Here is a 23,553-nt window from a genome sequence, read left to right on the forward strand (position 1 = left end):
ATAAAAATGTAATATTTGAGCACATAACTGGTACACAGATTTGGTTTCCAATGTGCTGCAGCTACTTTTGTTCTGACACAACAGGAAGTCTGAAAACCTAAAAGGCATATTTTTCAGAATATGACAATTTTGTAACAGCAAGGACAATTAAACATTAATCTTGTTTACCAAGGCAGGTGGCAGACTTGCCATCTGTTGAATTCCTTAAAGCAAGGTTTGGTACTTTTTCTAAGAGACATTCTTGGATTTAGGTTTTGGAAAAGACATTTGACCCATACTGCATATTTGTGCATATATCTACAGTAAAGGGAGAAGGAAACAATGGCACAAGCCAGTGACAGTTTTGCCTTCAGAATTACACATACCAGTAGGCATCACTTTCCATTATGGCCCATAACATGTGTGGTCCTGCATTAAAATAACTTCATAATAATATCTTGGTTCTGTATTTCAGCTCAACTTGTGGAGGACCTATTCATGAAAGGAATATCCATTTCAATACTTCTGAACATAGAATCTGGTTTCTATGGATTGACTGACCATTTTTCACCTTCTTCTTGGCACTGAAAATTGATCACAGCTGGAAACTGGTTCATGCCCAGAAGTAATACAGAGACACTTCAAAGGTGCCTGAAAGGTATTTCATGCCCATAGCTAGTTTATAATGATATAGTTGTTAAGAGACTAGGTCCAGAGTCCAGATAGACATCTGGTAATTTTAATGTCTTCCCTCAGCACAGGGCATATTCTGTTAGCTGTGATTCTCTGGGCATATAACACATCTTGTAACTTCTCTGTCTTTACTATGATCTCAAGGGTTAGTGATGTGATGACTGATAAACACCGCTCTCTGTTTAGAGTACACTTAAGATTTTTCAGGATCAAAATAATTTGAGAAAACGATGTAACAGGAAGTTCAGGTGATAATTAAAGCCTGTAACATAAAGGCAGACTAGACTAACTCCCAAAGCATTTAGAACTGGCCATTTTACACAAAGTAATTAATATTTGTTGCTGATACTGCTACTACTGTTTTCATGTATCACAGTGTAGGCAGACATGCATGTAACTCAAACATTTCAGGGCAAAAAACAGGGTAACAAAAAATGTTGTAATTTTTGAGGTATGCAAACAAAAATGGGTCAGTAGTCCAAAAATGTCTCAGTAGCTGATCCAGTAACACATGGCTGAAGTGATGGAAAGTAGTATGCCAGGCAGCACGGACCACACAGAATAGCTTGTATGAACAGGGCTGCAAAATATGCTTAAGCATTGAGCAGAAACGGGGAACAGGGGAATAATCAGGAGGTGATTTCAGTATTACCGGCCAAATGTGTATTATAATGCACATGTGAACAATCTACTACTGTGTGTTGCCAGCAGGACAGAGAGCAAGGACTGCAGATACTGATAGTTATAAATCTGTGTATTCCCACCATAGCCTCAGCTAGTCCCAATAAATGCCATATTAGGCTCTAACGGCTATAGTAGACTTTCAGTGATTAGCAGATGGCTCACAAAGTAATCAGGGAATATAAATTCGGCCTCAAACAAATCTGTATTCCAGCTTTTCTCTGTCTTTAAATTCTATGGAACTTAAGATTCCTTAACACTACAAAGTACAGTACATTCCTACATTAAACAATTCTAAGTAGAACAAAGTTTATCTACACATCAACAAAACCATCCAAATGAAAATCATTAAATTTATATTCTTTTTTGAGAAACTGTTATAATAAAACCTTCTGAAAAATCCACACCTGGCTCATCAGTAAGCTATAGCTTTAGACAAAACAGAAGAGTTAACAACTTCACTAGATACATGCTCTAGCCCAACATTTATCTTCATTGTTGATCTTGTTGTGTGAAATGTGTATCTAAAATGCCAAATTAAGCTTTATTTAAAGTGTCATACATCATCCTCTCTTCTGTCTGTTCATTTCTTCAACAATCTCTGTAGTATATTCTCCTGTTTTATAATAAAATTCTCACTTCCTTAAAGGCAATGACAAGCTGAAGTTACGAAAGCCACAAGCATCTTTAATGTTTACTCAAGGCCTAATAGTTTGAGTAACTTCATTCATACAGTAGCCTAGTGACTTGAAATGTTAGTCAAACAGATAAACTTGGATGAATTGGCCTTCCACTAAAGGCCAATATAGACTATACACTAAAAGCTATATTAAAAATACATTATTATAGTAATACACTCTGTAATTAATTGTGTTATCTTCTTCCTAAGAACATATGATTAGATATGACAGAAAGGTTACAATTTCTATTAACTTTAGATAGCAGTGTAACATGAAAATGACATTTGCACTCCAAGATTTGTGTCAATTCCACACTAATCACTCAAAATTAAAAATTGAGTAAAACAATAAGCAAAAGATGAAAAATAGTAGTGAAAATAAATTAAAATAGGTATGTCTCATTTAAAAAAAACTTTACCACTTTTTCACAAAATGTAGGTCACCTATTGTTTCCATAGTAACCACTGCTGAACTATGGCTCTGTGGATGACCATCACCTATAGCTGCCTTCTTTGATAATTGATGGCCTACAAGTACAGCTGTGCCTCAGTTAAAATACRAAAGAGGTTTACCTTCAAATATAGTTCCTGCTTCAGTATCTTCAAAAGTATCCCCTAATATCCTTGAATAGATAAACTAGCTATTCAGTTGGAAAAACAAAAAAAAAAATGCTTTTCAGTAYTAAAAATCTACCATTTGCCTGCATCCCAAGTCTGGAGCCTCAAAAATAGAGACAATCAACTTTAAGAAAAATTACGAACAAGCAAGTATTTATACAGAGCAACCCACTAAACATCAGTAAGACAGAAAGCTCAAAAAGCATTCACACTAGTTTAACCCATCTTTGATGAGCACACAGTCAGTTCCGTGACGGCATATTCAGTACATTCACTGCAAGTGCAAGTTTATGGGTTGCCGTATTATCTTGCACACAAACACATAGTGAAACCCAGTAATACAAKAAGGCTGGAATCATAGGTAACTACTACTACCTCCCAAATGAGGCTTTAGCTGTTGAGTCTTCAGTCAATCTGATGGTGAAAACCCTCTTTTCACCATGATTATTCTGGGGCATATAGAGTTGAAGATGATTTCATTAAAATACAAAGATTTCACATTACAAAAATACACTAACAGCTCTGACAGTGAACTAGAAAAGAGCAGGACAGGTCAGTGTCCTTGAGGACTTCTAACTCATTTTCCTGTTTTAGAACAGTCATTTTATTATGTGAATTCAGACTGAACCAGCTACTTACCAACTATCCAACTATTTTTTAACAGGTATTGTAAAAACTCTGAATTAAAGGCTTTGAGGTCTGGACTCTATCCACATGCCTCAACGCGGTTAGTGCTACAAATACATTGTGGTATGACAGTATCAGCATTCATATACACAATCAAAACACCAAAGATGTTCTAAGTTCAGGGAACAGAAGAATGACAATTGAAAGTGTTGATTAGCATTGAGGAGATATTTCTGATTATTTATTTTTTTAAACCAAGCTCTGAATCTTAAATACTTAAATGCTACAATTACTAGCATATGTTTTTCTAAGATTAATTGAGTAACATCTTGGCACCTGCAAACTTCAGCAGTTTAGCTGACAAAAAGATAAGACACTTCAGCTGCCACTGCCAGAAGTGCCAATCAGTGACTCACAGAACATGGCCTTGAAAGACAGTACTCGACGAACTGGATAAACTGTTTTCTGATGTTCCAATTGAGAGTTATAGTCATATTTTGCATTTTTAATACCTTTATTCAAAAGCAAATATATTTGTGAGAAGAGCAGAAATGTTTTCTAAGTTACTACAAGGCAAGTACAGCTCTTAGAGCTCTACCTTGCAATTTGTTCCTCATATCGTATAACTTGCATACTTTGGATCTTAATGTAGGACTTTACTGTACCTACTTCTAATGACTCACAAAGCTCTCCCTAGGAAAACATTCCAAAACAACAACTAAAAATAAGGAATTAACTCCCATGTCTCAGGAAGGTCAACCTATGTCCCTATTTCCATAGCTTAAGGAATGTATTCCTTAAATTTATATAGTCAGTCTCTGGCAGAACTGAGGATAAAGGTCTCAACTGCAGACCTTCAGTCTCCTATGTTTGTACATTGCAAGGAGACAACTGCAAAATTGCATTGTTATATATYTCAGATATAGTACATCCCAAACATATATATATTTTTTTAATTTAATTTCCTATTGCTTTCATTCGTCTCTATTTTGGTATCAGTAACCCTGCCTCTGTCATCACACTTGTGCAACACAGGCAGAAGAATGCACATCCTTAAATTACCACAGTACTGGTACTTTAGATGGTAAGGTTCTCAAGGACACAGATGTGATCCTTTTCATTGTTTAGAATGCTAGACAAAAGAAGCCACTAATGGCTAACATTTGCACAACACAACTTTACTGTATCCTCTTGTATTCAGTTGGTAACACTAAAATAATAAGCAGATAATCAATAATAAGAAGGTAACCCACTCCCCTGCAGTGACATGTTGTAATTGCAGCACTGTATAATTCTACACAAATAAAATGCCTATTCCTACTTAAAGCTCCACTTATTTCAATGAAGACTGAACACAAAAAAGAAAAAAGCTTCAGACAGCAGAACCAAGAAAGGGAATATAGTCCATCACATAGATTGCATGTGACTTCTTATGAAGTGAGCAAAATCCACAACTTATGAGACTGATTGTGTAAAGCTCCTAAAAAATTTGCTGAACAAATCTAGCTTCTGACGTATGGAAAACAATTATCAAAGCTATACATTGTTTAGAACTTAGTTTCTCAAGTATTTAACTTAAGCAGTATGAATGTGATATAGTAAAAGCTCTCAGAAAATATGTTTAAAGTAGCAGTAATTTTCCCCTCCGTTGTCTAATTTCTTCTTTTTACATTATACCATGGCGGTATAACCATATTCTGCCTTTTGCCAAGGATTTATTCCTGAGGAGTACAATGGTTATCAACTCAATGGATAGCACAGTAATTTTTCCCTTGAAGAATTAATGTAACAGTGTGGTGATGCATGCAGGGTCTTAAGAAATACACACAACTTAAATACACGGGGACAGTATGCCTAGTATGGAGAACAGAGAAATAGGTTTACAAGGACTGTCAGCTGCCAACTCAGCCTCCACTCACCATTTAAACTGAATCGATTCCTAGAGATTTCAGTGCTTCATCTATGAGAGCAAATATCAACATAAACCCTTCAAATATCAACATAAACCCTTCAACATGAGCATTCTCGCTACCTGTTTTTACCTAGTTCTCAGATGCCCACTGCTTATTAACATCAATCAAGGCAATGACAGATAGAAAAACAAGGTAGTGATGCTTACTAGCAGAGCGTGTAGATGCTTACTAGCTCTCCTTGAACCAAGGCTGCTAAATGTGAAGAACACAATCTTCTACTTAGCTTTTCTCAAAGTCTTACTTCTATCAAAATGCCTACAAGAAACCTTACTACTAATGCAGATCAGTTTACTAAGAAATTGGAGACATTTAATTCAAAAATGGAAAAAATATTGGCACATAGTCCATGTATACACTGTTTTTCCAACCTCTAACTTAGAGTATGTCACTGTCTCTTTGCTGTTTTTCTCCCCTAATGCTAACTCAATTGTTTGTGTGAGCAAAGAAAAACAGGGCAGGGTTCAGGAAGGAGAAAACACTACAGCGGTTCATATATTGAACGTCATGCTCAATAAAAATAATTACGAAGCTTAGATTACTTAACTGTTGATTAAAAGCACTAATTCTAAGTTGGCTTTAAGTTTTCACAACAGCAGAACAGGCTTAGCTTACTAGTCACCTTTAAAGACCGGTATTAAAAAGCTGTAAACCAGCATAAAATACAGAGTATGTACTAAACATGAAACAAGAAAGAGCAGTAGATATGAAAAGAGGTATTATAAGCATTTTTCTGTAGCTTCATTTGCTTTGTAACAGCATAATCCAAATGAAGCTGCTGAAAGGCCACTGAGACTCTCAGGAGGAACGAAAGCTAGTGTTAGCATAGAGCAACCTCGAGAAAGAAAGTACAAATAAAAATTTTCAGACAAAAAAATGAAGATACTAGCAGTTATAAAATGATACAAGAAAATCCATTTTCTTCTTTATAAGAACCTATGATTTTCTCACAGAAGCAAATGTGATGGTATCACACCACCCACAGCTTCCACTATCTGCCCAGGTACTCATATACTGTCCAAAATGTTATCCAAATACTGTCACAATGTTTCTTCATGTCTGAAAAGCAGGACAGCTATTTTTAGTAGCATATAAAGATATTTAAGTGCTTACTTTTAGGAAGCACTTAATATTTTGATCTTATTTTTCCAAGACCATGGAGGAAGTCTTCACTAAAAGAAAACCCATCTACCTTCTAACCTTGTGGTTTCTCCAGAAAAGGCTATTGGGTAAGATTAGCTCAAAGTTAGCTCAATTAGCTTAAAGTTAGTTGAAAATAAGAATTTATTAAAGGATTTTGAAGACTGGATTTAGTTACATTTCTCTTTATGAATAAAATCAGTCATTATGATTTTATGCTGTTTAAATTGTACATACCTGTCCACAGAAGAAAAGAAGCTACACATGCTATTTCTGTAAATTTTTTTCATGTACTCATAAAATTCATAGAATTATTCAAATTGTTTTGCATATTATAATTGCACACTAAGACATCATCTGCTACGAAAAGTCCAAAAGCAATAGCTTACATTTGATCAAGTATACTTCTTCAATTGCTAAACTATTTCTTATTTGTACCACAAATCAAGGACAAAATGCAACCATTATATTTAATTTTTAACAAAATTTTCAGATAAGAACTGTTCAGAAAATCTCATTTTTTGAGATGCTGCCCTCATTCTGACCTAGGGATTTCAGATCTGCCTGCAAAAGATGGTTCCAGATCTGCAGTCAGTACATACTACTGAATATGGACCATGATTTATAAGTATGTTCTTAACACAAGGGGCTTTTCTCTAGCTAATAAATAGAGACCAAAACCAGAACTACTACAGAATCCCAATCAACATTCTCCAGCAATTTTCTAATGTGTTACCAGATAGTTTGAAATATGTTACATACACATCAATGTAGTAAAAGAGAATGAGTCACTTTCACTGACGCAGAATTTGTGAACTGCTGGAGCATTAAATTCTTTTGATCTTGATAAGCTGGCTCATTCTCCTTTTGCTCATTAGCCCTCCCTCTTTTCCCAGTTATGARTCAGCCAATCTATAGCCCTTTCTGCAAGCTGACATATTTACCAAGTGAAATCTGTTATCACCACTTTCTTGCTCATACTAAGGAAAAGGAAAAGGAGGGGTGGGGAAGGGGGGGAAGAAGGAAAGGGGGAAGGGGGGGAAGAAGGAAAGGGGGAAGAGAACTGTTGCTTGTCAAGCTCCTCCTGTTTCACAGAACCTCCTTCTCTCCTTTCTTGCATATATGACACTGTTAACAATCTGTCTTCTCACACTGATCAGCTCTCTATTTGCTCCTCTCTGTGTTATCGCAGTCTTACCACTCTCTCTTTTCTCTTATTTTCTCTTATAACCAAGCAATTTATTTCCTTACCCTTCTCTTCTTTCTTTAGAGTCTCACCTGATGAAACTCCATCCTTCGTTACCAACTTCGTTCCCAATTTTGCTGGTGAATTGCAAAATTGCCAGAGAACCTCAGAAAATAGCCTGCTGCATTGCTTAGGGCCATCCATGTCTTGGTCCATTTACTATTAAATGTATCAAGCTATTAATATGGCAATGTAAATATCTACATGATTTGAAAAGTAGAAGTGTCTTAAGTTCTAAGTATAAATGATCAGGAGTTTTCCAGAAAGTTATTCAGTAACTTTAATAAGGCTATTTTCTCATGTATACTATCTGAAAAATTAATATATGTAGAGTCTGCCACAAACAGAAATCTATATTTAAACAGCAATTCAACTACAATATTGATTACTGAAAAGCATCTTGGGTGTGTGCTCACTCTACTCCTTTGATGGAAAAACACTATATAGTCTTTTTTTTTTTTTTAAAAAAAAAAATCTTTTAGCACTATTATTATTCTTTATCAATCAAAAATCACTGTTGCCATAGAAACTGTAAAAACTGAGAAGTCAGTCATGACATAAAAATGTGATAAAGGAAAATGTCTTCTGGCGTAGGTTTTCGTGCTGGAAATGCATCAGTGAATTTAACTACAGAGTTAAGTAGTTCCTCAAATCTAACACAGCATCTCCTAAAAACAGGTATGGTTATATACCTGGGTTCAACAATCTGCTCATAGTCTGTAAAGTAGTAATATACCTGCTCTACTCATGGACTATATGAACTACTGAACAACTATTTCCAAAACATTCAGTACAGGCCTTGATTGCAAGGTTGAGATACCATAGAGGGCCTTTTGGACAGTGGCCTCAACATTCATTTTTGGACTTTTAAACTAAGGCAAATCAAATGTCACTTTAAAAATATATACTGCCATTAGCTTCCTTAACTCCTAGTCTATTCAAAAAAAAAAAAAAAAAAAAAGAATTATAAGCTGCAGGCCTCCTCTCCAACCAAGGAAGTCCAGCTTCATGCCAAACAGTATTCAGGCTCTTTCTGTGCCACACAAAATTCTGCCAAGTAAAATCCTACTCTTGACTAACAATGGCTGCAACAACTTTTCACTCTCCATTGCCTAGGGCCAAATCACAGACCAAACTCCATACGAGAGGTCTTCCAAATGGTTCTACTGAAACCATCTGCCACCAGTAATAACTAACCAACAGAGTTATTGCAGCCATTTGGCCTTAAGCTGAGACCGTTCTGCTGAAAAGGAAATAATCGTGATACACAAAAAATACTGCAACCTCTCACTCTCCTCTTCAGTTCTGTGATATTCTGTCATAAATTTGATATTTGAAACATCAGTGAATATTTCTATATACAGTTATACAGTTATTGCATTTAATATACTTTTCATATATACACAAATACACATATAATTTTTTTTTTGAAAAAGATATTCATATCCAGTGCACATTACCGAGGAAATCTAATATAATATATAATGCTACCATAATCATTAATTGATTTGAAAATGGCCAAAATTTAATTTTGAAAAAAATATGCTACCACAGAAGAAGAAATATACACATTAATGTAAAATCTTGAGCATTAATAATTAATAGCAGTCTTAATCTGGGTGCAACATATGATATATTGTTATAATATTACATTCCACTATCACAGAAAATTACTATGTCCTGACAAGAATTACTGGAGCTCATGGCATAACAGAGTGCTTTTTAGGTTGCTGTTATGTGTTTCAGCTATCCCTTGGAGAAACAATGAATCGGCACATGTATCAATAAGAAGAGTGAGAGGAATTCATACTAATTGTTTTAGATTTTTTCTGAAGAGCACAGTGGCCTTGCATACACAACAGGACCCTAGAGTTCAAGGAACATGTATACAGAATAACTGCGCTATTGCATAAAGTGGGCTGAAGAGGAAAGAATTTGACAGTGATCTCAGATGAGGTTATAGTAAACATGTCTTACATATTCTAAAAGCCTGCTGTTAAGCGTATAACATATGCTAGTGAAGATATACTTGTCTGCAATAGTGAGGTGTGTTTTGCCCTGTATTCAAACACTGTATGATCTAATCCTGAAACTTTCTCCCACAGATAGTCTTTATTTCTGAATATTCTTACTGACTTTCTATTTGTGTATCTAGAGATCATAGCCTCGGTTTTTATCTGGGTTATCTGGGTTTTGTAGAAGCTGATGACTAACCGAAAACAACAACGATAGAGAATTGGGTTCTTAAAAYAGGAATCTGAAAACAACTACTGCCATGATGTGGCTGAGAAGAAATAGGTTCTGCTACAAGATACATAGTCATATTCCAGAACCTGTAAGAAGGAAAAACAAAACAAAACAACTTGTTTTAAGTAAAAATTTGTTGCAGTAATTGCTCAAATTAACCCAYTCTCCCCAGAAAATAGTGTATTTCCAAAAAGAAGGCATGCTAGCAAAATTAGGGAAATAAAATTGTTTTAGTATCATATCTTCATAACGGAATCACAGAATTTTCTTTGAGGTCACAAAGAGAAGAATAGTCAGAAGTTTCTGATAATTTACATGAAATAACGCATTTTCTTGGACTGTAGGTCTGATTCTCCATCACCTTATATAAACAAAATTGTAGGAAGAAGTGGCTCTGGCATCTATTCTGATTGTGTGCTAAATTATACAACTATGGAGAACCATGCTCCTTAGATTCAATCTTTGTTATCTCTTCTGCTTCACAAAAACAGAAACTGATTTATTTACTTTGTGATTTATAAAGTCTACAGTTACAGCAGTCAGGGTTTTTTGTTTCTCCCCCACAAAAACATTACAACATAGAYACCCAAAATGAATTGCATTAAAGAACTATTGCCATTGCCTACAGAAACAAGAGCAAGTAAGTTGCAGCTTTGTCAGGAATGAAACAATGAAAATGAAAAAAAAAACCCACACACATAAAAATGGAAAATAAATGAAAGCTAAGCAAAATAAATGTATCTGCATCATGTCCTGAAGCCTACTCACTAGGCTGAAGCACTGTCAGACTGCCAAATGGAACAAATTCCAGATTCTGAAAACCCCATCACTAAGGCACAGAGTTCAAGTTCAAGAGTCAACAACAAAAGCCTTAAATGCAATCAGAACAGGGTAACGAGTTGGGGGACGAGCCAGGAGGGATGGAAGAAGTCCTCACATCTACCTGTATCTCAAACCATTCCCAATCTCTGTTCTTCTCACCAGCACTTTAAGTTCTAGGAGAAACCTACTGACTTTTCAAAACCACTCAGTACAAGCTCCTCTCTGCACCGAAAGAGGTAAAGCATCAAGACTCCTGAAAGTGTCAAATCAGAACACAGGATATACACATTTGGCAACGAAAGATGTCAGATAGCTACCAGAGCTGGCAGAAACTTGAGCTAGTAAGTTGATGAAGTAAAACAAGGCTCCCTACAGACTGACCAGAAAAAGACCCAAAAGCCCGAAAATGTAGATACATGCTTGCTAGTGCCACACCGTGTCTCCCAGAGAATGCAGTTACAGAATTAGCACAAGCAGAGCTAGTTCAGTTCTCTCTGAATCTCTCATGTATGTAAGGTATAAAACCAGAAAAAAGTTCAGGTTAGAAAGAACGGCAGCAGGTTTCTTGTCTAAACTCCTGATCAAAGCAAAGTCAACTAGGAGATCAGACAAGGCTGCTCACGGCTTTAACCAGCCTGGTCTTGAAAACCTCCATAGAAAATGACCACACAAGCTCTCTGGGCAACCTGTTTCAAGGCCTAGATGTCTTCATGACATGTTCAGGCCTTGATGTCTTCAGACATCAAACACAGACCCAATATTCCACTCATGGAGAACTACACACTGAGTTTAATCCTGTAACAAGTGAAAGAAAAGGACAGAGGGCTATGTGGTTGCATTGGCTCAGGCAGTATAGTGGATAACGATAGGGATAAGCTATTCTGAACGAGCGAATAGTACAGGCTACTCACAACTCTGAACTACCAGGGTCAAGCAAAAGCACTGGACTTCAGGTCAAATTACTGCTAATAATCCCTCCTCCCTCATCACCCAAATCACCACCCAAAACAAAGTGCTCTTCCATATACCTGAAACATTTCAATCTCTCTAGATGTGAATGAATTAGTAAAAAAGCAAAATTACTTTTGAATGTCTCTGACAGCTACTAGTTTTTACATTAACAACTACTGGTGAAATAGCTGTTTTTTAAACAAGAAATATTTCTAACAATCTCAACGTTGAAATGTAATAAAAACAGAAAAAAAAACTTCAAAATAAATGCAGATAGCCTAAAATGCCTTTCTTTCAAGTAAGTGAATCCTTCTTAGGTTGTGTAAAATGGAGGATCATGCTTACATACCATTTTAGTACTTACGGATAAAATGATTAGAGCCTGATGGATGAACATTATTTCCACTGTCAGCACTTTCACTGCTAGAAATGTCATCATCCGATTCCCACACACAGGAACAAGGTGAGGAGCCATCAGCTTCTTCAAACTTCCGCTTTAGAATTCCACTCATGGCTGCAATGCTGTCATATGTACCTGTACCAGAAACAGGCAATGAAGCACTGAAACATCTGCTGCCTATCCATGCAACAAAGATCTTCAAATTCATTTTTCATGGAGGAGTTTTTATATCAGTCAKATCCTACTACCTTTAGCTAAATCGCTCCTTACCAAGAGTTTTAAACTTTACCAGGAAGAAATCAAAAATACATATAATTGGTATGTTCATCATCTCCCTGACTTTTGTTACAAGCAATCTTTAAGTAAAAGCTACCTCTATTCTACCAGCACAAAGTTCTATAACTAACTTCATGCATAAAAAACAAGTATCTAGTATTTCAGATACGTCCAGTAAAGCCAGTCATGTTCAACATTCCTTATTGTTTCCCTTTCATTTGTAACAGCTGATCTTATTATCTCCATTTCCAGAATAACAAAGCATAAAAAGATCAAAATAATATTAGAGCAATTCTTAGATCCTTTTAATGCATCTGTTGGGCTAAAACATTTTTTCTGTATTTTTAGCTTAAAAAGACCTTTAAGTTTTACTGTTACCATCATTACCGATTACATCCTACTAACAACCAGAAATTAATACTAAGATCTTAATTTAAAAGTCACAAATATATTTATTCTCTAGCTACACTAATCAGTTGAAAGTTGCTGTAAATAGCTGGGTAAAAATGCTGTTTGATGCTCTCAAATGTATAGCAGCAGAATTTCTCTTTCTTTTGAGTGTTAGTTGCTTTCAGCTTGTGGAAACTGCCAATTCAATCTATTTTGGAACAAAATTGATTTCCTCCAGTAAGTTTCATTATGCCTTTATGGATGTGTCAATTCAGAGAAAAGATTTCAGTATAGATATGGAATCACAATATAATGTGATCTAAAAACAGATCCTGCTTAAAATGATCTTCAGGATTGCACTTGTTTGAATGCAGAGTACACTAAAAATTAAATAATGAATATATTAGGTTTTAATACTGTCAATCACAGAGAGCTGTAAGTGCATCTGCCTGTCACAATCACCTCAGCCTATTTCACTATTTATAAAAAATATGTTTTCCTGAGAGGGATTTCTTCAGGCTAAAGACATAATTTACACCAAACATGCTTAGCTCTAAGCCCTTGTCCTTTTGTCCAAAAGTGAGTTATCATAAACAGCAAAGAAATCATTATATTCTTATCCAGAGGACAAGAAAAGGAATATTTAGCATCATTTTGTAATGCAACCTCTGCAAGCAACTTAAGAATATACCAAATTGTTAAGCTTCAACCATTAACAAAATCACATTTACAAAAAAGAGGAAAAAAAATCACAAACACAAAAGGAAAAAAACTGTGGAGGAAAAGGGAATATCCAGAAAAAATGGAGAGGGGGCAGAAAATCTCAAAAGACAGGTTCAGAAACAACTGCTCTGAACTGCCCCCACGTCCTCTCTAAACCTCTTGCCAACCACCTCTTCCAGTACCTCCTGCAGTGCTTATAGCATGGCATTTGTGAAATCACAATTATTTCCATGGCAACAGCCTGCAATATCAAAACCAAAGGATTACAGCTTGACTGTAGAACAGGGTAAAGAAGCAGCTGGAGTGTGAGAAAGAAAATGCTTACATTCCAACATCTCAATGAAGAGATAGGAAAGTGAGAAAAGGGCTGACAAAGGGTTTATTGCACAGGTGCAACCTAGGTCTAATCCATGCCCAAGCAAATTGTGGGTACAGGAATCTTAAAGTTCCAAGTCCAACTAACCTCTCGCAAAACTGAATTCTAAGACAAACAGTTGTAATCATCACTAGTGCACAAACTGTCAGGAGGCAAGAACTAATTTCACAGCCCGAAACAATTCCCACCCCCCCMAAAAAAACCCTTTTGTCAGACATTCTCTTCTGCAAGTATGCCACAAAGTCACACATCAGTAAGGCTGTTACAGCTAGTAGCAAAACAGTATTTTTCACACCAAAGGATTTTACATTTCCTTGCATATAGCATAGCCTACATCTGTATCAAGTGTCATGACCCGCCAGCAGCAGGGCCATTTTAAGATGAGAATTTCCGTATGAACAATAGCAAGTGATTCCTAGAATCCTTGGGAACAACATACAGGTTAGTTCCATATCCAGCTACCTGATGAAGAAAAGTCAGGAGATATAGGAGTACCGAAGAAGTTAAGCATCACCACGACTCACAAAGAAGGCATAACTATTCATTTGAAAGTGTGTATTTTTTGAGTCACTGTTGCCCATTTTTTTGTCTTGAATCTCTCTTTCAGGTATTAAGGTTGTTTGACCAAGCATTCCCACTAATATTTAAGTATTGACTCTCGTCTGGGATCTGTTGATCCTAGTCTCTCTGGTATCAGATCTCAGGAGACAGGGGAAAGGAAAAGTACCTTCATTACTCAGAAGCTCAGATATTATACCAATAGACTAAGAAGTATCCAAAACTGTTTGTACACATTACATATCAGCAGCAGATTCCTTTAGAATAACATCTGCATTAACAGCTGCCACTCCATAAGCTGATATTCTTCGGAAAGAGGCACATCTGCACAGAAGTAAATGAGGAATGTTTTATCTGATAGATTTAACCCACACACTGCTTACACAGACATCATGCAGTACCTCAGCGAGATCTACATCTCCAGGAACTAGGAGACAAGCATGGCAACATACAACCTGATACTGTTTATCAGGCATTATTTTGCACCCTCTGTTGATGATGTGCTATATCCCACCAGATGATAGTAATCAACAGGAAAAAGCAGCAGTCAAACTTCTAACAGCAATGAAGCCCCAAAGCCAATGATACAAGGGTTCCCTAAGCCAACGACCATACCTTCCAGGGAACCAAGCCAGGCAATTCTAATTGAATGGCCACCCTTTTTCCTGTACTGCAACTACGTGTGCATCAGTATTTTCAGGTTGTGGGGAACCAAACTAAAACAACTACAGTCACAAAAACCCCTCGATCCTATCTGATCTTAACTGAAAACTCTACAGGTTTCAGGGGCAGGACACAAAGGAGTTATGAAAGTTATACTTCTATATGTATGGACAGAAAATAAATCTATATGCAAACAAACTACTTATCTGATAACAGAACCCTAAGGATAGCATAACTACACAATGATACAACTTTCACTGAAAAGAAGTCGCTTATGGTAAGCAGAACAGGTCACATGGAACAGGAATAACCTCACAGACACAGACATACCATAGCAACATATATATTCTGAAGAAAAATAACAAAATTTCTGCATTTCTGCATAGAATACAATACCCAAAAGTAAATGCCTGTATATAGGAACCGAACAGTGTCACATGACTAAGAAAAACATATGCATAGAACAGATCAAAACTTGAAATTAAAAGAAGTGGTAATTCAATATGCTTAGACTCCCAGTAAGACACCAGTCAGTTCCAGCATCCAGAGGCAAACACTGAGACAACAAACAGCTACTGATCTGCTACACTAAACTTTTAGGTGAAAAAGGGAGAAARTTGGGTGGAAGAGTTCAATTAAAACAGATCTTCTGCATAATTATTAAATAGATATCTAACAGCTAAGCTGCTTCTTGATTTGGACCAGCATCCTGCTGACTCACACAACTGAGTAATGAGTTGGCACTGGAAGCATTCCTGTTTGTTGATGTATCCTTTAGCAAAGCACTCACACAGACGTGATGCATCATCCTCTGCCATGCTTCTCACCATGCTAACATGGCACTAATCCACAGAAAAGCAAAACAAAGCTGAAAACAGAGGGAAGAACATTAAGGCAAGCAAACATGCATTGCATGAACGATAGATCAAACACCACTTGCCTGACACAGATAGGGATTCCTAAAGGAAATGGCAATTTGCCACAGCAAAAGCATGTGATGGAAGCCTGCTGGGAGAAGAATGTGTTGTTCGTAAGCCCCCTGCCCATTTTTCTTCCTTTTTCCCTTAATCTTCCTCCACCCTGAAGAAACTACTCCTACAAAGTGATCATTTAACAAGTTCTCTAGTTACAGGTACACTGACTGGCAAAGCAAGACTACAAAGCTCCATGGCAACAGGCTTCACCTTGCTACAGTGCCATATAATTGGCAGATATCATACATTTGAAAAGTTCAGAGGCAAAATGTTATTACTAGAAGGAAAAAAAAATACCTTGCAAATGGGGGAGAGGGGGAGTGGGTATTTAAAATAGTCACATTACCTGAAATACAAAGAGTAAATCGATGCAAAAGCCTCACTAGACTGATTTTTCTCTGGGCTTGAAAAGGCTGGAAATTTTAGAACACCATGGTAACAATTTCATTGCAGCAGTGCTTTAGAAAGCAGATGTCTCCAAATATCAGTGAAAGGCCCCAAAAAGGCTGTGTTAGAATTACTGAGCGAGTGGAGGAGAGGGGTGAGAGTGCCTTACTTGTGATCCTAAAAGAAGCTTCTTATTCATTATGATGTGACCTCTGCAAGATTCAATGCCAAATTAACCTTACAAAAGCTAATGTCAAACTGTCACCCTCAGTGTTTCACCAACAGGTGAGAACAGAAATTTGGGGGAAGAGAGACCGACCACACACACAAAACAACCAAACCACATCAGAGAGGCAGCATAAGGAGAGGAAAAAGGATTTAGCCCATCTTGCACTTCAGATATTGCTTTAAAAAGCGATAAAAAGGTGATTACAGACACTAAGAAAACAGAGAACAAGCCACAATGTGGAAATAGGGAGCTGAAAAAATCTTTGTGCAGTGACAAAGACATGGTCAAATGACATTTGAATCACAGTCTTAATCTACAAATAACATATTGTTTTGCAAAATCCAGTGCTACCATACACAACTCAAACAGCCTCATATGGGAAAATGAACAAATACAGAACATACATGAAAACATAAAGATCAAGTATGTCCCACATGCAGTAATCATAACATAAAATAGAACAACTTCTATGAAATAATAAAATAGGYCCCTACCTCAGATAGCATATCCTCATGCTTTACAGAAAAGCCTCACTGTAGGAACCATTTATTGACTAAAAGCTCAGGGAAGGCAGGAAAATGTCCAAGAACATTTAGAAAAAAACATTTAGGGAAAAAAAAAAAAAAAATCAATAAATGGCCTCTTTGATTCACTAACAAAAATCTTATTTTGTATCAATTCCTTCTTGAAAGCAGATCACATACAATAAAGTCTACCTGTATAAAAATTCACATAAAGGCATTAAAGATTGACCTATGAATCACTTGCATAGCTTTCTGCTGTGTCTCAAATATATCAGCTGGAAAGCATGGAAAAATTTAGACTAAGCCCACAGCAGCAATACAGATTTGCTTCAAAACAAAAACACTTCTATGCAAATGATTGCAAACTGAACAGGAGGATACAGAAAGCAGATGTTAAGACATAAAATATTACTGCAAAGTACTCATTACAAACAACTCCCACCTACTGCCCAGTCAGCATGTACTATAACTTGCTGGGGAGACTTGGCAAATAATTTCAGTTATATCATGAATATTGATGCTCACAGATGCAGAGATGTTCAGATTATCTGTTGTGATTAATATTTCTTTTGAATTTATGTTTTGAGGTTTTTTTTTTTTTAGCTTGGAAACTGAACTTGATTCATTTAGGAAATCAAATTTTCCCTATCTAATCACCTGCTGATGAATGCCAGTAACAGAGATGGTCATGAAACTGTTCACTAATCAAGGTGTTTGCTTGGTCACACATATCATACTTAATTATTTTGCTCTTTGTGCGACTGACAGTTATAAAAAGGGAGARAACAAGGTCAAAACCAAAAGTGACAACTTCACTCACAAAGAATACCATTTGCTTGTGAAAATGACTATTCATGTAAAGCACTGCATTAATGCAGACAAAAATCCATTTGCATGAATGCTTGCAAACAGTGAACAACAGAGGTACAAGAACATGAATCAAACAGCTGTTCAGAATTCAAATTAATGTTTGCAATACATGTTTTGCTGTAGTTGGCAGCTCTAATTACAAGCAGTAGTTGCCAGAGGTAAGCTCTGACAGCTTCACTAGTACAATCTGTAAAAACTAGCAACACATAGCAAGCTAATTCCACACAGAAACTGTTCTCTGTAGGTCCAAGGAATACTGCTAGTTAACCCCTGCAAAGTCAGGTGCCACCTTTACATTGCAGTAAAATCCTACAAACAGAAGTCTGGGGAAAGACAGATAACAGTGATTCTCACTGTTGGTTTCTGTACAACTTCAGATAAAGTCTTTCAGATCTTCTTTTATGATTTCCAAAGAGTTAGATTACACCGAGAAATCTATGTGCTTTTTTTTTTAGCTCCTCCCTTCAGCTATTCCTTTTCTTTTACACTTTTCATGCTTCTTCCTTTGGAGGAGAGGAGAGGGACAAATAAAAATGCTCGTTTGAATTAGTTTCCACAGGAACTGCTACTTTACTTAACAGCACAAAACCAGAGATATCAAAATAACCACATAAGCTAAGAAAACTAAATTTTAATGGGAGGTAAGAGTGAAACTGATTCATAAGATGGGAGTTCTACACAATAACAGTAAAATATGCAACTATGAGGAACTGCTTCAAAAACAAATTTAAAACGACTTGACCACTTATCTGTAAGCTGTCCCTTTCATTTGTAGGATGGAAAAAACAAAATCTGCTTAAAGTCAAAGGATAATTAGTGTGGGAGGGTCCTCAGCAGGTTTCTTGTCTAAACTCCTGATCAAAGCAAAGTCAACTAGGAGATCAGACAAGGCTGCTCACGGCTTTAACCAGCCTGGTCTTGAAAACCTCCATAGAAAATGACCACACAAGCTCTCTGGGCAACCTGTTTCAAGGCCTAGATGTCTTCATGGGGAAAAAGCTTCACCTTACATCCAAACATGATGTATATATCCAAGCTCGATTTATGTCTATTGTCTCTTGCCCTCCTGCCACATACCACTGTCTAAAGCCTGACTCTGTCCTTCATAACCTCATCATATGTACTCACTCACCTTCAGCTCACTATCTGTCTGCTAGCCAAGACCCCCCAAGTGCCTCTTCTGCAGAGCTGTTCCTCAGTCAGTCAGCCACCAGCCTATATATATTCTTGCAAGGGGCTCTGCCTTCACAGGTTCATGTCTTTGCGTTTGTCCCTGCTGAATTTTACAAGGCTCATACTGGCCCGTTCCTCCAGCCTGTCTATGTCCCTCTGAATGGAAGCCCTGAAGCCAGTAACTACGCCCCCCAGTTTGCAGTCCTCTGCAAACCTGAGGAGAATCCTTATCTCCATAGTTCTTACTGACTCTTAAGGATTATGCATATTCTCTCTGAAACCACAATTGTTTCCAACCTGAAAATGTTTTAAGTTCTCTTTATATAAAATTATTTTTAAAAATTCTATACAAGATATGCAGAATACAACAAGTTGTACTGCTTCAATTTTTTGACTGATGGAAATAAATATATGAAAAAAATCCCTGGTTACTATGTACCTAAATTTGTGCTTATCACAGTGGTCAAATTATACAGACTAGGAAAAGTCTGTCCCTGTTTGTTTGTGTCAGTCTAGCTAAACCTATAGCACTAAGTAAATCCTGCAGAATAAGGCTGTGTAATTCAACCTGGGAATTTGTTCTGACAACCCAAATCCTGCCAAGTCTGCTCTTTATAGGGTTTCTGTACCATAACTTCTGAGCACTCCTGATTCCACAGTACTAATCCACTAATCTTCTGTACTGCCTGCATAGTGCTGTATACTCCAATATGTCAACTGGCTCCACTGGCAATGAATTTGGAAAGCAGAAGGGATGCTGGTATATGCTCAGCTCCTATATACAACATGGATACAGCCATGGTAGATCTAGTTCCTTCAGTTCTTCAGGAATATCTCATAAGGTCCTGTCCTCCTACACATTTGTCTCAGCCATCACACAACACTACCAATGGTTCAAACATCCTCATCCCCATCATATAAATATAACTCTCCCCCCACTCACACCAGTAGTGAAACAACCTTTTGATGTCTCAGTTCACTTCTTTGCTACAAGAGCTGAGATTCAAGCAGAGCAACAAAGAGCACAGGAGAAACATTGGTCAATATCTACAGGAAATACACTCACTCACCTAATCCTCCAAACAGCAAAAAATTCTAGGCTAGCTTTTCTAAGTCTTCTCTCAGGATGACCTCCTGAAGTGCAAAGGGAGACGAGTAAAAGGTATTCAACCAGGAATCCAGGAGCTTAGCATCCAGGCCTCCAGTGATAAGGGCACAACTCAGCAACAGAGAAGGAAGGCTCAGAGGTAATCAACAAGAGATTGGTCCGTTCTTCAGTACGAGAAAACTTGTCCATACACAAATTTTAGTTTGCAATTGTGTTTCGTTTAGAACACTTTTCTAAGCTCACTGTCGCATTAGAAACAAGAGCTGCTTCCACAGGAGTCCAAGATGAATAGAAGACRCCAAGTCCTAGAGACAAACAAGCTCAAGGAGAAAGCCATGCTGAAACCGGATTACAAACTCAGATGAAGGTTAGGCATCATGCATCTAAGTCATCCAGGACACTTCTTCCGGGCTCATCACGAAGCCCCCTCCAAAGTTTTCAGGTGACATCATCAAAGACTTGGTGCTGGCTAGTTCACTTATGTAAGGCTTTAAGCTTTCACCAATGAAAATCTTTCCAGCAGAAATCTTTGTGGAAGTAATCAGGTTATTTTTTGCTTTTGTATGAAGAAAGATACAGTGCACTGTATTTTATCTCCACCACAGAAGCATCTGTATCTTAAAAGAAATTTCTAAAGTTTATTAGTGGATTCTCAGAAAACATTTTTATTCTTTAGACTGTGTTCCAGGAGGCTGCTTATTGCAAAGCTCTGGCCAGCAGTCATCACAGCTGCTCATAAGATCAAAGTGTGGGAGAGAGAGCAAGATACTGCCAACAGTCCTGCTTACTTCTGTGGAAACAGCCTTTGAGAAAAGAGAAAGCTAGGACATAGATGAGGGAAGAACTGATTTGTCTGCTGCATAAGACAGCATAAGACACCTCTTTGCAAAAGGAATGGCTCAGCACCCCCTTGCAACTAGAAAAAGACTCTGAGACCAGTAGTAGGATTTTCTGCATATTTTCAGCACAGCTACTTTGCATTATGCTGCTCCCAGCTCCCAAAGCAGGAATAATAGCAGAGTCCAGCTTTGTAATGGAGACTGCCAATACCATTAACTTAGAGCACTGGAAATGAGTGGTTCTTCATACAAATTTTGCCAGGGTTAGCCCAGGTAGTAACACTAACAGGCATACAGGCATACTGCAACAGGTCTTCATAGTATTTCAGTACTGATCATTTATGTTGCTCTTTTGCGAGCATCAATCTTGTGTACTGCTTACAAAACGCACAAGGTGGTAGGATATCTTGTGCATCTCAGTATGCTTCCACTGAAGTATGGTACAGACATAACTGGTATATACCAAAGGGGCCCTCAGACCTCTACAGCACAGATGGATGCTATTTAGTTTCCTGCTGCATGCTATTTAACATATAGCCTGGGCACTCATTCAGCATTGTCACCAAAGCCAGGYGAGACAGCACGAATCCAACAGCTCTCTTTTGACTCAGTTTCTTGAATTTTGGTTCAGGGTTAGCTACTCTCCTCTGAAATTTGTAGTTTCAAAAAACTAAATCCTTCTTACCTTGCTCTTATCAATAACAGTCCTACCTATAGGTAACATGATAGAAAGTGGCTAATTTCAGCACATGAGCAACAAGATGAATGGATTTCTTTTGGAGAGTGACAAATGTGGCAAGATTAGACTATCTTCACACATGTGGTCTAATATCAGCTGTTTAGCATAAAACAATTAAATCCCCTTTTCTGCAGGCATGAAGAAGTAATGCAGAAAATTGCTGGAAAAGCTTAGCCTGGCAGAAAAATGTAGCTCATCTGCCTATAACCAACTAGTTAAAGAATTTTTTTAATGGTTTTATAAACCATTCAATAATCTGCTTTATTAATACATTAATACTCCCATAGAATGAAAGTTACCATATCAATTCCTCTTACTCATTTCAACAAATGAAAACCAAGTATTCAGCTTCTACTTTAAATCACCTTTGGTACGTCTATTGTCAGATAAAAATGGATTTTAGCATTAATTTGCAGAGGATTAATTATTTGGGTATAACATGTAATATTTTCATGTTGCCTTTGAGCCACTGCAGAATGGGGAAAATGCCTCATTCAATGCTGGAAAATTAATCATCAACTGTGATTTATGCTAAAACAAAACACACATGTAATAAAAAAAACCTTCACATACTCAGTCCACCATGCAGCATTCAGGAAATATCTATCATTGGTTCCATTTTCTTGGCACAGTCAGGAAGTCATTCAATGGAAACAAAGGAGAGGTCAAAGAAAAGTAGAATAGCAGTGTTTGAACACTAGCAGTGTTTTTGTATATACTGAATACCAGCTAACAACAAAACAAGTTGTAGTATGTGGAGGCTATAAATCCATTAAACATGTACTTCTTAGAAGAATGAATAATGAAGAATTGGATGTTAAAAAAAAAAAGTGACTGTACTTTCTTAACAGGAAAGAATCATTTCTTCAGTTCTTTCGAGGATGAAGCTTCCTAGCAATGGTAACAGGTATTTCTCGTTTAAGACAAGGTTTTAGTAATTTAGGTTTCAGCTTTTGCTTCAGGTAATTTAGTATTTGACTTAAAAAGCAACTGATGACCTGTGTGTGATATTTTAGCCATCTACACATACAACTGATGGGGATGTCATAATTAAAACATTTTATTTTATTGATAAACAGTTAACTTGCACTGAGGGACTAGATACAAAAGGCAGGTTTAAACATTCTCTTATTTAACTGGGGTTCCTACAACTGACTTCACCAGGAGTAAACCTGGAACTCCAAATATTACATTGTATATACACAAACTCTCATGAACTTCTTTTAATTCCAACTTCCTACCTGCTTTCAAACCTTTTGGCTATCCTACTCTCACACATGCTTCCTTCTCAGTAGGGTCTGCAACCACAGCTAATGAGCTTATCTTATCTCCAAAAAGCCACCAAGTGTTGCCAGCAGCTGCGAGGGAACYTTGGACAGAAAACACAAATCTGTAGTTCAGGTAGTATACCTGAATCATTAGAGAACTATAAAACTATTGACAACACACAGTCTTTTTATTCAGTATCTTTCATACTATCATTATTAAAGAGTAGATATTTTTAGCCACTAAAAGCCAAATCCATCTGCAGCAGCAGCGTTTCCAGGGAGACAGAATAATTTAAATATATGTGGAACCAAAATTTCTTTTTTCATCAATTCCTCTCTGTTACTGGAGCTGCCTTGACTCAAATTTCTCACTTGATAGGAGAATAAAGAAAAAAAAAAGATT

At 37.0% G+C, this 23,553-nt stretch overlaps 1 protein-coding gene across 1 annotated transcript in view; it reads right to left on the reverse strand.

The window, feature by feature from the left end:
• The window catches only part of CSRNP3 (cysteine and serine rich nuclear protein 3), a 96,165-nt gene that overhangs the window by 53,554 nt on the left and 19,058 nt on the right, over positions 1–23,553 (reverse strand). The window contains exon 2 of the mRNA XM_085325851.1: positions 12,018–12,188. Coding sequence (XP_085181977.1) covers positions 12,018–12,165 — 148 coding nt within the window. The 5' untranslated portion in view covers positions 12,166–12,188. The remainder of the gene's footprint in view (positions 1–12,017; positions 12,189–23,553) is intronic.

Source organism: Rhea americana, unplaced genomic scaffold (genome assembly GCF_003343005.1).
Source record: "Rhea americana isolate MKP2758 unplaced genomic scaffold, rheAme1 scaffold_124, whole genome shotgun sequence".
In the NCBI taxonomy this organism is placed as follows: Eukaryota; Metazoa; Chordata; class Aves; order Rheiformes; family Rheidae; genus Rhea; species Rhea americana.